This window comes from Sebastes umbrosus, chromosome 12, assembly GCF_015220745.1.
Source record: "Sebastes umbrosus isolate fSebUmb1 chromosome 12, fSebUmb1.pri, whole genome shotgun sequence".
Lineage (NCBI taxonomy): Eukaryota > Metazoa > Chordata > Actinopteri > Perciformes > Sebastidae > Sebastes > Sebastes umbrosus.
The window spans coordinates 2672064-2689439 of record NC_051280.1 but is presented as its reverse complement, the minus strand read 5'-3'; the positions used below and the strand labels follow the sequence as shown (position 1 = coordinate 2689439).

At 40.7% G+C, this 17376-nt stretch overlaps 1 protein-coding gene across 2 annotated transcripts in view; it reads left to right on the top strand.

Moving 5' to 3' along the window:
* The window catches only part of LOC119497929 (neuropilin-1a-like), a 106833-nt gene that overhangs the window by 17998 nt on the left and 71459 nt on the right, over positions 1–17376 (top strand). For both annotated transcript variants that reach the window (XM_037786368.1, XM_037786369.1), the window contains exon 3: positions 14626–14807. In XM_037786368.1, the coding sequence (XP_037642296.1) occupies positions 14626–14807 (182 nt within the window). The remainder of the gene's footprint in view (positions 1–14625; positions 14808–17376) is intronic.

The window sequence follows — 17376 nt, the reverse complement described above, 5'->3', positions numbered from 1 at the left end:
AGCAGGCATTTCTGCTTAATAACATCATTCTCTGAAATGAAGGCGATTTCACAACATCCAACTGTTTGCTCTTTGTCTTTCTGTCTGCCTCCCTGTCTGTCTGTCTGTCTGTCTGTCTGTCTGTCAACTAGACTCTCTCTCTCTCTGCCAAAACGAAGCAGTCCCTGCTGGGCTTTCTATACGTGGGTCTGAGTTGGAGCTAATTAATGTCACATGTTTTTTGGGGAACAAGAGAGGTGAACGTATAGTGTGCCGGGCCTCTCTGTGAATGCAGATGAACTTGTCGAGGGCTAACACATGTCAAAGTGCAGTGGAAGTGACACAGTGTTTATTGCTTTGCCCCTAACTCACTTTAGAGAGGTGTGGATAGAGTGTCGCTTGACAAAGGGCCTTTTTCCCCTGCAAATCTCTCAGGTACAGACGGAGACGTTTGGCCTTTCTCTGAATTCAGACTCAGAAACGCCCTTCTGTGTTTGTTTAAGTCTAGAATTACAAACAGACTCCGGATGTAGTGACACATTTTATTCAGCAGATTCAACTTTTACTGATTTTCCGTTCAAATAATAAAACATTGCAGGGTTTTTCTGTTATATGCAGCCAAAACACTAGTTCACACGCAGAGTTGCAACACTTTGACCTAGGGACGTCACGATACTAGAAATCTAATAGTCGATACCAATACCAGTGAATATCCACGATTCTCGATACCAAATTCGATACCACGGTAAAAAACAAAAACAAAAAAAACAAAACAATAAATCCCATGTAATGTGTACATGTGTCTATATACTGTATATCCTCAGATTGCAAGCAGTAGTTTAAATTCACTGACATGGTGACATTTCACTGGCTATAGGCTACCAGAGGTGGGACCAAGTCATTGTTTTGCAAGTCACAGGTAAGTCTCAAGTCTGTGACTTAAGTCTCAACTCAGGTCTTGGGTCCTAAACAAGCCAAATGTAATGTCATTTTAACAGCAGAGAAACTGGATCCATCTGGTGATCAGTAACGTTATGTTAGTTCTTCATGGTTTTCTCCTGAAACTTGATTGGATGCTGTTGGATTGGTTCAAACAAAGTGGATCTGGGGAGTTAAGTGTAAGATAATCAAATGCAAGTCCCAATAAAATTCACTAGAAATACAGAATGCAGAGTTTAATAAAAAAAAAAAAAAAAATCACCATTTTTCAGAGATTTATCAATAAGCAATAAAATATAGAAACTCAGTTCAGTTCAGTTTTTTCCCCCACGAGTGAATCCTCTTCTTGAACATAAAGGATCTCTGCATCTCTGGATCTCGCTGCTGCACGGTGCTGTTGTGTGTGTCAAAATCCGACACGGAGAGCAGATGACAGTAACAGTCGCATTTGGCGCTTGGCGGGTGTTAATTTCGGACCCTTCAGGCATCGTGCGGTACCTTCGGTACTGTAGAAAACGAGTACTGTCAAGTTTTTCGAATTTTGGCATCGACTTGGTACCGAAGTATCGGTTCCCGTGGCATCACTACTTTGACCCTCAGAAAAACTTCTCCACTCCGCAAAATGTCGACTTTGACTTTCATTCTTCTCAACTTTTTCACATTAAACCCCACTGAGTTTCCACCAAAATCTCATTTCATCCTTCAGGGTCCCTAAACAGTCTGTCTAAGAAAGAAGGGGGGAAATGGTGTTCTCCTTCCCTCCTCTGTCTGTTCCTAAATGAGAACAAATTCCACCTCCTCCTCGCCTCCGTTTTAATTTCCCAGCAGGATTGTGCAGCCGTGGCTTTGTATCAGCACGGCCGAGGTGAAGGATGAGGATATTCATACTTTGGCTGCTTGGCCCAATTTATTTTTTGGGCAGAGAGGGGGAAGTGTGTGTGGCTCTCTGTGTGTTATGATCTTACTCGTTTTAATAGGATTTGCTTGAAAATATTTTCTCCATTTTTTTGGAAGTGAACTGTAGATGCCGGGTTTATCCAAATAACACATCATTTAATCAATGTTTGGATGTTTTTGTTTGGTTTGAAATATGTTTTTATTGCTTCTGATAAACAGTCGTGGCCATTAAATTAAATGTGTGTGTGTGTGTGGGTGGGTGGCACGAGGAAAAGTGATTATTTGTGTTGTGAGTTTGTGTTGTTAGTGTGTGTATGGGAAAATGGCATCTAATGAGTGTTCATGGCTTTAATGAGTAGTTCTGCAAACATTAATGAGAGTGTGTTTGCTCTTATACTTATATCTTTGTGGGGACACTTGTTCTGATGTTGAGAGCTGAGGACTTAGTCAAAGGGCTATTTTACGGTTAAGATTTGGGTTTAGGTTTAGGTTAGGTGTAAGAGCTGGGTTATGGTGAAGACCCACTGGGAGAGCAACAATCTCAGACCTCCTTCTTGCTTGTCTCATTGGGAGACTCACAAGCCAACCCTGTCTGGTTGAAATTACATTCATATCTCACTCATTTGCAAAAACAAATAGGTTTAAATGGAAATGCAAAACAACGCCCAGACAATCATTTTTAATTGAATGGAATTTTGAATCAACATAATGAGAAATAGTTTTTTATTAAAGCAACTGGTCACAAAATGTTGATACTGAACAAATCACTAAAATGTTCACTTGTTTTTCCTACAATATTTGCTCTTGCAATGCAAAATCCACTCGTAGCAACTAAAACATGAATAAAAGTTTTTTTTATGGATATGTTTAGGCGCTTGTAGCACTCAAGGGAACTTAACCTTTCCCTTAACTTAAAGGTTAAGGGAAAGATGGTGGTTTTGGTTAAATATTGCAGCAGTGAATTAAAGCACAGGACACAATGTTCATTCAGTCTTGTGAAGGGCTCATTGCATGGCTGGAATATGGATTAAAAAAAAAGTACAAAAAGCAATTCTCCTTCAAAAGTAATCTTAGGCACACTGTAGAGTTTGTGCAAAATAAGAATGCCTTCATTTTACATGCAAAGACCCAGCAGCATCTCTACTCCGTTGTTTTCACAAGACACAATGTGTTTCAGATGATTAACATTTAACAACCTAACAACGCGCAGAACGGAGGGCGCTAACCTCGGTCTCCAGAGTCATAAACATAATCCAGGCAGCAATTAGGACGAAATCACAACATCATTGGGGAAAACAAATTAGCATTGAATAAACCTATTTTGAGGAGACCGGGGTTGCACAAGCCTAGCATGTATTGCTCGTTAGCAATCGTGTAAATAATTTGCATGAATTTGTGCCAAGTAGCACTTCATATTCGTCTGTACTAGGGCTGTCAAAGTTAACACGATAATAACGCGTTAACACAAACTCATTGTCGTTGTTGTAACGGGCTCAATTTTAGAGCTACCGTGAAGATACTGGCATCATATGAAACTAGAAAACCTAAAGAATCTATTGGTACCAACCATTTTGGCGCGGAAAAACTGTCATGGCCATTTTCAAAGGGGTCCCTTGACCTCTGACCTCCAGATATGTGAATGTAAATGGGTTCTATGGGTACCCACGAGTCTCCCCTTTACAGCCCACTTTATGATAATCACATGCAGTTTGGGGCAAGTCATAGTCAAGTCAGCACACTGACACACTGACAGCTGTTGTTGCCTGTTGGGCTGCAGTTTGCCATGTTATGATGTGAGCATATTTTGTATGCGTTCTGATCAATATTTGTCATTGTTTTGTGTTGTTAATTGATTTCCAATAATTAATATATACATATATTTGCATAAAGCAAGCTTATTTGCGCACTCCCATGTTGATAAGAATATTAAATACTTGACAAATCTCCCTTTAAGGTACATTTTGAACAGATTAAATTATTAATTTGTGATTAGAACTTCCAGGTAAATTTTACCCTCATCCACAACATTCAACCTCTACCTATTGTGCTCAATCTCACACCGCCTGCTATTCCATAGGGCTTTGAGAAACTGTTGCATCTCATAGAAAATGAACAGGAGCTGCACCGCATCCAGTGGCTCTTAACACTGTTGGGAAAGTAGGTCCTCACAAGGATAGAAGTACCAACTTGTATTTTTTATGAATACAAGTGAGTAGTTATGCAAATATGTGTGTGTGAGCAGGAAACTGACTAAGAGTGAGTGAGTGAGTGAGTGAGTGAGTGAGACAGTGAAAGGGAGATGATGTAGATTTTTTAGTTAACACGGGGGAGGTGAGAAACGGGGAGGGATGGACTGGTGTGTGTGTGTTGGTGTGTGTGTGTGTGTGTGTGTGATGGCAGGTGGCGGCATCGTAGTGTGTTTTCTGCTCACACACACACACACACACACACACACATGTGCCATCTGTAGCCTCCCAGCAGAGTTAGAACGACTGGTCAGAGTTTATCAACGCTAAAACACAGAAACCACTCAGGTATTACAAAATCAGAACATTGTAGCCTACAGCTTCTCCAGTGTGTGCGTGGACTTGTATTAGTCACATTGTGGGGACATAAATCTGCTCACACAGTCACGTTTTGGGAACCCAATTGGAGACAAAAAATACTGGTTCTGACAAGCCATTCGATTTTAGGGTTACGATTTTAGTTCTCTGGTTAGGATTAGACATGTGATTCTGGTCAAAGTTTCCATATGTCTCCAGGGAGTTAATGTTAGTCCAGGTAAAATCCTATGGGATAAAAAATTCCAAAATTTGCATTGCGTTAGTTCACATACTCATTGATTTAAAGGTCCCATGTTGTAAAAAGTGAGATTATCATGTCTTTTATATTATAAAACAGGTTTAAGTGATATATAAATACTGTGAAAGTATCAAAACACTTAATCCACAGATAATTACATACAGCCCCAATTCAGAAACTGTGCGTTTGAAACAAGCCTGTCCATTTGTGATGTCACAAATCGACAATATTTAGACAATTTCATAGTTTTAAACATAAACATACCAAATGTGTCCCAGTTTATTTCCTGTTGCAGTGGATGTGAATGACATCAGCTGACAGGATGTAAACATGGACCCAAGCTGTTTCCTAGCAATGCAATTTCGCCATTCTGTTGAAATGTGCTAAAACGGAGCGTTTCAGACAGAGCATGAATACAGGTATATTCAGACAGACAGTATGAGAAAAATAATGTGTTTTTTTGAACATTAAAGCATGTAAACATGTTCTAGTAGAAACCCAAAATACAAACATGAACCTGAAAATGAGCATGATATGTCCCCTTTAAATGACGCTTAGGTAGCACCTGTACATGTTAGGAACTTAAAGGAGCAGTGTGTAACATTTAGGGGGATCTATTGGCAGAAATGGAATATAATAATATTCTATAATCTATATCTACATACGGAGCAGGTCCTCTTCACGGAGACAGCCGCCATGTTTCTAGAGTAGCCCAGAACGGACAAACCACTGTGTTAACTTTACCTGCTTGGACTGGAGTCGATTACGTTATTCTGGAGTTAAGCCCCCCCCCCCCGACCCCGCCGTCACTCCACTCAGCCGCAAGGAAACAAGACACTGAAGACCTCTGTTGGTCTTGAGGAGCTGCAGCATTTATTTCTACACAAACTGCAACTTTCACTGTACCTTCACTTGATATCCTCACAGCTAAACTAACTCCACTCGCTCACCTTTTCGGTAACATCACACACATTCGCTGCCGCTCTCTCTCTTTTGCTTCACCACTCACTTCCCACGTAAACACACACTCTACGCGCTGGCTCTGCTATTCTCCAAATGCCCTACGCTACTCTTCCAACAACTGGCTCTAGAGAGGGCCATTCGCGTTTTCACGTCGGCCACCGTAGTTCTCCTACACGCTTGGCACACGGGAGAAGTTTCAGGTGGTTGCAATCTGCAACCTTGCTAGATGCCACCAGGTCTTACACACTACACACTCACTGTTAAGAAACATTAACTTGCAAATTATTCATGTCTCTATAGTAAACTCCTGATTAAATGTGCTTTAGCATGCACTGCGCCATGTGCAAACTGTGTGCTCAGTCATTTAAGATGCTCCCTGACAGAGCTTTCACACCAAAAATGACAAATAACTGGAAACAGGAAGTCACAGAAGAGGAGGTCACCCTAAAACTACCGTTGGTATGTTTTCTGCATTTCTTTAACATATTTTTATTTTTTTCCGTCTCTCCATGAATTAAAGACGAAGTGACATCACATTGACTACATTCTAAGACAGCTTCCAGGGCATGCAGTTTGACAGCAGACAGCAAGTATCAATGAACATAAACAGATTATGGTGCCAGACCCTAGTGTCTACCCACATTAGCCTCAATGCACAAGGATTGCAACTACGTGTTGTATTTTTTAAAAAGGGTATTACTCCCTTCTTCTGAAATGGAACAATGAACTCTCTCAATGTTAATGGCACAATCGCTCTTTCTGTCAGCAACTGAGTGCTACAAGTTAACACCTTTTTCCTGAGGTTGTTGAAAGCCATTCTGGGTAATGAAGGAAATAACTACATGAAATAGAAGTATATTTTGGAAAAGTGGGCATGTCAAAAAGTTTATTACAATACTTGATCAAACCTGAATATTTAGTTTGGGTATGTCAGAAGTGGAATGTTTCCTTTTCAAGCTATACATGGTTTATAGAGAAGTGCAAGTTTTTTGGAAGAATCTTTTCATGTCTGGAGAGGAAGCTGGAGAGCAGACAGTGTTTGCACAGACAAATCGAGATGAAGGGAAAGAGACGTGGGATGGAATAAGTGAACGACAGACGGAGAGAGGTGTGACGCTGCTCTGCAGAAACACTGAGTCACTCCCAACTTAAGCTTTGCTTCGCAAGAAGCGAATGTAACGACGGCTCAGACTTCGCCCCCTGTAAATGCTCCTATGATACCTTCCAGATGTGTGTTAAGAAGTTAGCCTCGGGGGAATGCAACACAACACAGCGAGCATGTTAACGAGCCGTAGTGTATGAGCGGAGCAGGGTGAGGGTGTCAGCTTGGAGCTCAGTAGCTTGGGAAGGAAGCAGGAAGGAATGCAGGCCTGTGTGAAAATCCCCTTCCTTCTCCGTCTGGATCTGATTTATTTAAATCTTCCACATCCCCATTTGTGTTAAATTTGGTAACATTGTCGGTACAAAGTGGTCATTGTTTTGGTCAGTTTGCCTTGCACTTACTTACTCTATATTAGTATTTATTAATTGATTTACACTCTAATTAATTTCTCTAGGTGTTAAGCTTCTCTTTTCTTTTTTCTAATCAGCCATATTTTTGGCATCATTGGGCAAAAATTCCATAATAACCTTTCAGTGTTCTGAGAGAAAACTAGACTTCTGCACCTCCTCATGCCATGGCTGTGGTCCGGTCATGTGACCGGTGCCTGGCGTTCCTTCAAGAGATCTCAACATGGCTGCCGGCCGGGTCATAAACTTTTCATCATTTTACTGCTAAACAGTACACTACAAGATGATTCTGAAAACATTTGTGGAGAGAAATAGGCATTACAGTAACATAATTTTGATTCATATTTGATCAGCGCTGCCTAGTTTGACCTTTTGGTTGGATTTTGCGAGTGATTGACAGCCGGCTCTCATAGACAGCAGATGGACAGCAGACCTCAGATCAGCTCTGACTGCTTGTTTTCGTCCGGTCTGTGAATTCTTGCAGATGCCGTTAGGAGCACCGGAGGACACAGAGGCACATGATTTTTTTCAGGTTACCTGTTTCATGAACTACTGTCACGATATAGCGACCGTTTGATAAAAAAAAAAAAAAAAGTGTATTTTCCAAAGTAAAAGTCTCTAATTCCACTTTTTCCGATGGTCTAGTGTTAAAAAATAAATCGTAATATCAAATCGCAATACTTTAAAATCACAATATGGATCGAATCAGCACCCAAGTATCAAACCGGTAGATAAACATATCGGCCCAGTCCTAATGTTTAGTGAGATTCTAGTGGGTAAATAAAACTGTAATTGTAACTGAGCGGTACATATCACCAAATGGTGGAAATTACACCCTCGGGTAATCAACATCAGGAGATCTGATGTTCAGGGGGGCTTTTCTCAGTAAAAAAAAAACGCTAATTTAAAAACTCCATGGAACAAATGAATTAATTTGGTTTTATTCAGTTAGTGGTATAGAATTCCTCAACCAACATTTTTTCTTCCAGATTTCTAGTTGAACCAACACTTCTTCAAGATACCACAATGATTATATACATCTCTTGACCTTCCCTTGCACCTCCTGCTACTGGTAGCTTATTAAGTTTGACATTTAGCCCACTTGGACTTACTGTTCTGTGCATCACTGTGGGTTAGAGTGCCAGTTAACAGTATAAAATATAAATTTAAACATCTGCTGTTGGGGGCTCTCCAGATGGAATGGCAATTGTTTTGCCCTTGAGCAAGGCATTTGCTACGGACAGCTGCATTTGGAGGGCATGAGCGTATAGCCGGTGTGGTTAATGAGTGTTGTGAGGGGATGGAGAGGAGGCTGCAGGGCTGCAGACTGAGAGACTCTCTTTAACTAGAGTGTGAAGACACAGGCCCACTTCATTAAACAGGCCTGTCTCGGTAAACACCGACTGCCTCCAGGACTGACTGCAGTGACTGAGTGAGTGAGTGAGTGTAGCCATCTGCATGCAGACAGACACACACTCCATCTCTCTCTCCCTATGGCTCCTATTTTATGAGCCTCTGTAAGACATGATGGGGAGGGAAGAGGAGGAGGGGGGAGCGAGGTGGAGGTCTCATGCTATGAATAAAAATGCCGTCACCTAAAACATCACCGTCGGCTCTAAGACTTTACAAGTGAGCACTTAAGTCCATTTCTCACCGGGCATGTAAAGCTTTCTGCGAACACACGGAGAATAAGACGGAGAGACGGAGACAGAGAGAGAAAGAACTGATTTTTTTTCACACCTCCAGCTCAAATACCTCGATTTAAACATCACAAACATTGTTTATGCCCTGAGCTGTCAGCGCCGCTGATGCATTATGTGTGTAAACAGACTTGCCGGAGAATTACTGTATGTTCGACAGAGTGGAAATGTAACAAATGTTTTTTTGTTAATGTTGTGCTGTTAATCTTATTTGATATTCATGTTTTCAGAGGATGTATAGCTGCAGTAATATGCAGGTTGACATTAGTTAAATAAATGACTTGCAGTGTTAGTTTACACCAGGATGTATAGGACGGTCAAAAGACTGAGCTTATAATGGTCTTTATAGGTTCGGGCTCTGCTGCTGCTGCTTTTGCTGCCGGTGTTGAACTTGTATCGATTGCTTATGCAATTTTAATTGTTGTGTGTTTGCTACCTGCAACTTCTCCTCTATGATTGTGTTGGATTCTGCTGTATTGATCAGTTCTCTCTCAGAGGGAAACATCCCTTTTTGCTGCGTTCTTGTGAAAGTTAAAAAGTAAAACATCTTCAAATGTTGAACTCATATTTATGGGTGTCTTTGTGGCCTTTAGAGGTCCAAGACGAATATATATAACAGCAGTGTCCCTGGTTTGATTCAGGCCGGGGACCTTTTTTGCGTGTCCTTTTCTATTTCATGTCTCCGTCTTTACTGTAATAAAGACAAAAGAAAGAATTCAACTTTTTGTGGATTAAACCTTTTCAAATGTATAATTTAGAATAAATTACAGCATCCCGAAAGATGGCGCCGTTGCTGAAGTGTAGCGCCCACCTTCTTGGTTCCCCCTCAGGTTAACACTGTTAGCTCTGTCAGCATTGTTGCTGTTGTTTCCACTGTTAGCACCGTTAGCTGCGAGCTGGTCGTGTCTAGAAGGGAACCAGCAAATTGGGCAGTGACCTCGAATGGTTATGGTTAGAATAGGTCATCGGGCAGCGAGTCTCGCGAGAGATTCTGCAAGTTTTTGCAGATCTCGGATCAGATTTTGCAATTTTACCTTCTAGACACGACCCTGCGAGCTGTCGGCTCAGCCGTCACCTTATTGAGAGCCATGCGGAGGCAATAGAAATGCTCCCAATCTCACGTTTTACACCATTAAGACTTCAGTCCTGGTTTGATCTGACGACGTCCTATTTACTGGAGGTAACAGCAAACGCAGTTTAATACTACAGGTCCCAGAATACTGGGGTCAATATAAAGAAGTCAGGCAATAATTGGCCTTTTTCAATCAGTATGTGAGCAACCGTGGTTTTATGCTGAACACGGCACGAATCTGCGCACAGCGAAAATGAAAGTAGTTGGTTACCTCGCTCTGCAGCCTGTCGCCTGCAGCTCTTCATCTAACAGCTCACTGTGGCTGCTCCTGACTGTTCCATTACTCCCTGCAGTATTTCACACTGATCCACTGTCAGAAAATGACCGTTGTCTTGTTTTTTTAGACACATTTTTGATGAACGGTAGCGGCCAGTGTCAAGTTCACTGACAAACACACTGCATTCCCTGTGACTACGTTATAATAAAAGTCAAAATTGTGTTTTGGCTGCCTTTAATGTGGAGCAGCAGCAGTAGGAAATGTTATGTTTGCATTAGCAGTAATTTAATAAAGCAATTTTTTCCGGGAATGTCGCCACAGATACCCAGTTCATAATGCTGCAAATATATAAATATTTGCTGTTCTTTCATCATAGGCCATAGGATATATATATTATAAATAAGGCTATATTATATATATATAAATATATAGCAATAGATAGTGTAGTAACATAACAAACATTTATAAATCTTCGAGATTATTACTTTAAAGTTCAAACTTTAAAGTTAAAATTAAAGAATCATTGATTTACAAAATAGAGGGACACATATTTGAAAATAGTTGTCCATGTGTCCAACGTTTACATAGAGAGACACCATTGAAACACCAGTAAATTAAGATGTCTGTGAGAGATTTGAGGGAGAAAAACAAATTTCCCATGTCAAAGTCATGAAAAGGCTCTTTGAAAACCTCCACCTAACAAGCTGTCTGTCTGCACGCTAACGTTGTTAGCCGTGAGGAAAATCAGCAGTCAACAGATGAATTCTTTGAGTTTGAGACAAGCCGACTGTCTGAGCTTCGGTCCAAACCTGCCGAGGACGTTTTCTCACCGTGTGGGAACACTATGGTCTTTTCTGGTTCAGCTGTAGCATAAACGTTCCACCTAGGCACGGTTATTTATCTGGCTGGGTCAGGAGGCCTGTTTTAGAGTCTGTATCTCTTTAGGGAGGGCTCTCATTAGACATACATTCCACACATTCTTACCTGAGAGCTTTTACTGCTGATCAGCAAGCCGCCATGCTCGAGGAATATTTTGATACTCAGCTTCCTTAGAAAAACTCTCTGTTCTCTTGTCAGAGAGGTCGGAGGTCAACGTCAACACAGAGACCCCAGAGCTGGTATGGATTTTCTGTCTTGCTCAAGGACACCACAGCTGATATGGCCACTCAGGTCCAGTTTCTCCGTTGTGCTACGTTAGTCTTTTCAGCTGCAGGTACTCGCCAAGCAAAGATGTTTCCACAGCTGGCTGCAAGAGGAAAACGTTCTGTATAATATTCTTTATTTGTATAATACTTAGTCACAAGGTGCTTTCAGACAGTTTGCAATAATAAAAGACAAATGTCCAAACAAGGAGAATGTCAGATGTGAAAATCATGGTGAAATAATGCTAACAAATCACTTAAAAACAGTTATATGAAGACTGTAAAAATAGATTTAGACGTGATGTGCTGTTAATGCTGATGTTCCACATAAGATGTTCCAGAGTGTTAACGTGTGAGGCATCGTAGACTACGTCCACCGGGTTTTCCCATCCTGACAGTCAGAGTGGGAGTCTGAGGCTGGGTCAGGACTGATGGTCAGCACAGATTATCTGTCAGGAGTCTTCGCAGTCTGACCTAAAGTTGTCCTGATGATATCAAACATGTCTGACATGTGTGACCTGGTTGGGATGTCTGGTCAGTCCTGAACAAGTTCAGTAGTGTGAAGGGGAAAAACAAGACAGCAATAAGTATACAGGGAAGTGTGGTTTTCCATTGGGGAAGTCCAGACAACAATGATGTTACAGAAGACAGCATGCTCTTGCAATTATCATTACAGGAAAAGTCTATGAGTATGTGAGGGTTGACTGTGTGAGACACAGTATATAAAGATCATTTAGTTGTAAACATTCCAAAATGTGTTGCAGTGTATTTCCTGTTGCAGTGTATGGTTTTGTCCGAAATTCCACACTAACATGCTATTTAGTACGCTAAAACAGTATGTGAGATATTTTAGTGTATCCGAAACCTTAGTATGAAACCAATAGATAGATAGATAGATAGATAGATACATAGATACATAGATAGATATATAGATAGATATATAGATAGATACATAGATACATAGATACATAGATACTGTAGATAGATAGATACATAGATAGATAGATAGTAACTTTATTGATCCCGAGGGAAATTCAAGATTGGTTAGTAGTATCTGAATTGAATCGTGACTTTGTTACGTGACATTGTTAGGTGACGTTGTTACGTGACGTTGTGACGTGATTAAGTGACGTTGTTACGAGATGTTGTTGCATTACGTTGTTAAGGTATGTTGTCACGTTGTTATGGTACGTTGTTACTCTACTTAGTTATGTTATGTTGTTACGTTGTTTCGGTATGTTGTTACTCTACTTTGTTATGTTACGTTGTTACGTTGTTATGGTATGTTGTTACGTTGTTACGTTGTTATGGTACGTTGTTACTCTACTTTATTATGTTATGTTGTTACGGTACGTTGTTACTCTACTTTGTTATGTTACGTTATTACAGTACGATGTTACTCTACTTTGTTATGTTACGTTGTTATGGTGAGTTGTTACTCTACTTTGTTATGTTACGTTGTTACGTTACGTTGTTACATTGTTAGGGTTGTTACGTTATTATTTTAGCACAAACATTGATCTTTATTCTAACCTTAGCCAAGTAGTTTTGTTGCCTAAACCTAACCAATCATTTCACGAAGTTAACCACGTGGCATCGTGCATTTTTGCAAGCGTGATACAAGGCGGATATCAAACGTATTTATGAAACCTTTTTTGTGGACATTCAGTGTATCCCGTGGTTTGCAAAAACGTACAATGCCAACATCTTTTCTGGCGACTTGGTTGAGAATAAGCACTCACTTTTGAGTTACTCGCGCTCTTAAAAATGCACTTAGGCTTATGTTAATACTAACTTTGCAGAACATATGTGTACACCGCACATACATAGCACAAACACATCAAGTATGTCTTCAGACAAACAGCATGTAGAAAACATACAGTATGAGTACACACTTGAGATGTGGTGAAGCGGACAGTGGGTGGACAGAGGGGTGTCGGCTGGTAAAGGATGAGGCGCTGCAGCGGTGGTGGGAGGTCCACACAGACAGCAGAGACTGATGAGGTCTCTCAGTGGGATCCTCAGAGCCTCCCCGTGCTTCATATTTCTGTCATCGCTCGCTCTCTCTGCCTGCCTGTTCCTGTCTCATTCCTAGAAAGAGTAGCTTATGTCCAGTCTCTGTTCACTCTGCACTTTCCTAAATCTGATTTATTTTTTCTCATTTTCCCGCACACAGTTGAGACAGAGCTGATGTTTTCTTATCAGTGTGTACAGCAAAAAAAAAACATGCACATAAAGTCATTTTTCATGTCAAATGTAGACCAGTGGACAAAATATATGGTTGGATATCTTACTTGTGGGGAAAAAATAAGATTTTCTCTGAATGTGCACACGATCTGTAAACACACAACTGACACTCACACGTTCTTTCACATTAAATGTACCTGAGAGATAATATGACACATAAATATTGATCTTTTCACCATGCAAAGGAAGGTAGAGGAGCAGATGTTGCCGTTGCCCCAACATGCATTAAAATAATTCACCATACAGCTGCTTCATCTGACCATTTTCTTCATTGTGAAATGCTCAGATTTGCTGCTGCAGCTGTCATGATTTAGAGTCCCACAGCGGCATCAGCTATGAGGACGAGAAGACAAAACACTGCTAACAAAGCCAATCAGCTGACCCGATTGGTATTTGGGGAAACGCCTCAAATCTATCAAAATCCGGAAGCACTCAGTTTCCAAAACATGTCTGAGAAAGGCAGATATGACGTCTTTTGTTGTGGTTTCACAGTTTGGGTGTGCCTTTTAAACTGCACTAGTAGTGTGTAACAAAGTATTTTGAGGTTACGTTCAAGAACAGATATAAATAGTTCCCGTAAAATCTGTCCCATCTGCAACCAGTGATCACAGCACATGTTGACAGCTTTTGTTAAAAGCAAGTACAAGAACAAGTCAAAGTACTCCAGCGTTAGTATTGTACTTCCATAAAGTTGAGGGACTTTAGCATGGGCCAATCTCCAATTTTCTTTATCATACACTTCCCATAATGCAACTTGATAGTGTCTTTCATTAGACCCTCTATGCCTCCAGTTTATAATACCAGCTTTCTGTTAAACATTTGTAGTAAATTGACGTTCTCATGTAAAATCAGTGGAATGCCTCTATAAATGGAGTTTTTTGGACACATAAATTAGGCTCAGACACGACAATCACTCATGCATATGTTCAACAGCTGTGTGCAATCCAAGCAAAGACGCTTAAAACCCTCTAGGAGGAACAAACGCCAGTGCCCAATAATCCACTGGGGCAGGTTAATGTATAAAAACAAGATAATTACGAGTTCATATTCATCCAAAGATCAACAACCTAAACCTGTATCTCCTCTCTCCTCCTCCAGGTACGACTACGTGGAGGTTTACAACGGCGGGGACGAGCTTTCCCCCATGTTGGGGAAGTTTTGCGGGAAGATCGCACCGTCTCCGATCATCTCCAGCGGCAGCCAGCTCCTCATCAAGTTCGTCTCTGACTACGAGACCCACGGGGCGGGATTCTCTGTTCGCTACGAGGTCTTCAAGACAGGTGCGTTAGTGGTCTGTGGTTTCATTATACAACTTGCTGAAATGTCCTTGTTGTAGCTGCTTGCATTGGACAGCAGCATCAGCTAAACGCCTAAACTAGAGCAGAAGCGGAGCTGCAATTGCTCTGCTGTTTTCTACACGCTCCGCTGAATGTGATGAATCGCCTCATGGAAAGCAGCCAATTTAAATTCAATTGTAGTTTAGCCAGGTTTCCACAGGTTTGTTCTGCAGCTTTTGGATCAATGGCATGCATCACCTTGCTTCTTTGCTACTATGAATAATAATCACCAATAAATACCTTTGTATTAATATTTAAAATATGTTACATATTTCAGGAGGCTGGCTCAAGGGCAGCATGATTTGATAACAAATTTCAATTGATAATTTATGTGACTTCTGTGACCTAGAGATAGTTTGTGTTCTTTTGAAGTGGGGCTTCAGTGTATTACCTACAGTAGACGGCAGTCGGTATACCCCCAATTTGAAGAAACACGATTACTGGCACAGCAGCAAAGCAATGTACTGCTGTGGATGTATTTGAGATACCTAAAAGAAAAGCCCTACTAAAAAAACAATCAATATCAGAGTAATATATGTGTACACCATATTTAGAATACTTTCGTTGCTTTACCTCGCCGTGAGACAGCTATACAGTCTATGTTTCCAACAGGGAACTGGAGCCGTTTATCTATGCTCTCGCCAAAGCCACAAGGCTCCATTGAAAAAAGCAGTAATTTTACCTCGCAGAACACGGGAGTTGCTGGTCTACCGCTGCCTCGGATCAGTTAGTTTGTTTGTGTTATTGTGTGACTGTGGTGAATCAGAATTAAACCTTTAAAACACTAAAGTTTTTTAAAAACTGTCTACCTTAGTTCTCATCCCGCATTATATTCCATATTTGACATTTCTTAATCCCCTGGTCTCTACTGTATATCTCCTATATTTTATTATCCAGCACTATATCACTTTTTTTGCACTATATTCACATTTTTAATAGTCCCGTATCTCATCTGTTACCCTGCATTATATTAATTTTTAACAGTTTCTTCTGCACTATATTCACATTTTTAATAGTCCTGTATCTCAGCTGTTACCCCGCACTACATTCAGTTTTAACAGTTTTCTTCATCTCCTGGTATTTTTATATCTGGTATATTTTTTTATACTTTGTACTACTAACTTGTGCCTTTTTATTAATATGTTTGCACTATGGAACTGTGATGCTGGAAACTTGAATTTTCTTCGGGATCAATATAGTTACCATCTATTTATCTATTTATTTATCTATCTATCTATCTATCTATCTATCTAAGTGGCTCTGTTGTTAACGAAGCAAGATAAAGCCTTGAAAATATTCTAAATATAGCGTACATTTAAACTGATATCGTTTTGTTTTTTTTAAATCTGTTTTGCTGCTGTCCCCGTACACAGCAGTACATTGCTTTGGTTCTGTGTAGTAACTCCTGTCTGTTTCTCCAAACTGGTGGCGTGCCGACCATCATCTACTGTAGGTAACACACTGACTATGGATAAGTACATCATACAACCCCATTTCAAAACTATCAAAACTATCCCTTTAAATAGAAACCTGGTGTCATACACCCTGATTTGTATTTGCAGAAGTTTGCCATTGTACTCACCAAGTTAACTGATGAGATCTGGGAACATGGCAACATCGCTAAAAGCATGTCTGACGGGATGAGAAGCATCATACAGGTTGTAAACAAACACCACAGGTTTGCCAAATTTATCTGGAAGATGAAAAGGAATGGCAAACTGTAAAAATGATTCCCATAGCTGTGGGAATGTTTTCAATACAGGGGTGAGCACAACCACCACCCAAAAAATAAATAAATATATGACATTATGTGAACTAATAGGACAATAGGAAAACTGCATGTAAAGAAATGTAATAGTAATCACGCAGTCTAAATACTGTGGAAATCTGGATTTTGTGCACATCAAAAGCATCTGTTTTCCTATATAAGCTCAAACCAGCATCCTAAAAATAACCTTTCAGAGAACACAATAATGTCCAAGGTTGTCCAAACAGCCTGAGCTGAACCTCTGGTACACTGACCTCTAAACCTGCAAGTTAAATAAACTCAAAGACCCAGAATGCCATTGGAGGAACAGTGAGTCCCAGATGAGGCAGGATGCGAGCAGGATAGACCTACATAAACACACTGCCTGTCAAGGAAGGAACCTTGCTCCCGTGTCCTACATTTGTATTCGCTCTTCCCTCCTGGGTCCACTTGAGTAGCTGCCAAATGGTGAGTCTCCTGCGACCACTTCAGTTTCCACCAATGGGGACTGGAGATAAATCAGATAAAGGGGACATGCGATTACGTGAGATTCCTCTTCTTCTTCTTTTGTTGTTTGCGCCCCCTGGGAGCAATAACCATTCACAGAATCACAGGATCCAGGAATAAGAACCCCCCAGGTGGACGTGCGTTGAGAGTATTGTGAGATGAAAAATAGATAGGCAAGTGCTTTTTTGTATTGAAATGAGGAGTAAGGCAGTAATATGAGTAGGGTTAGGAGCTTCTCCAGGCTCTGCACCGCCGTCT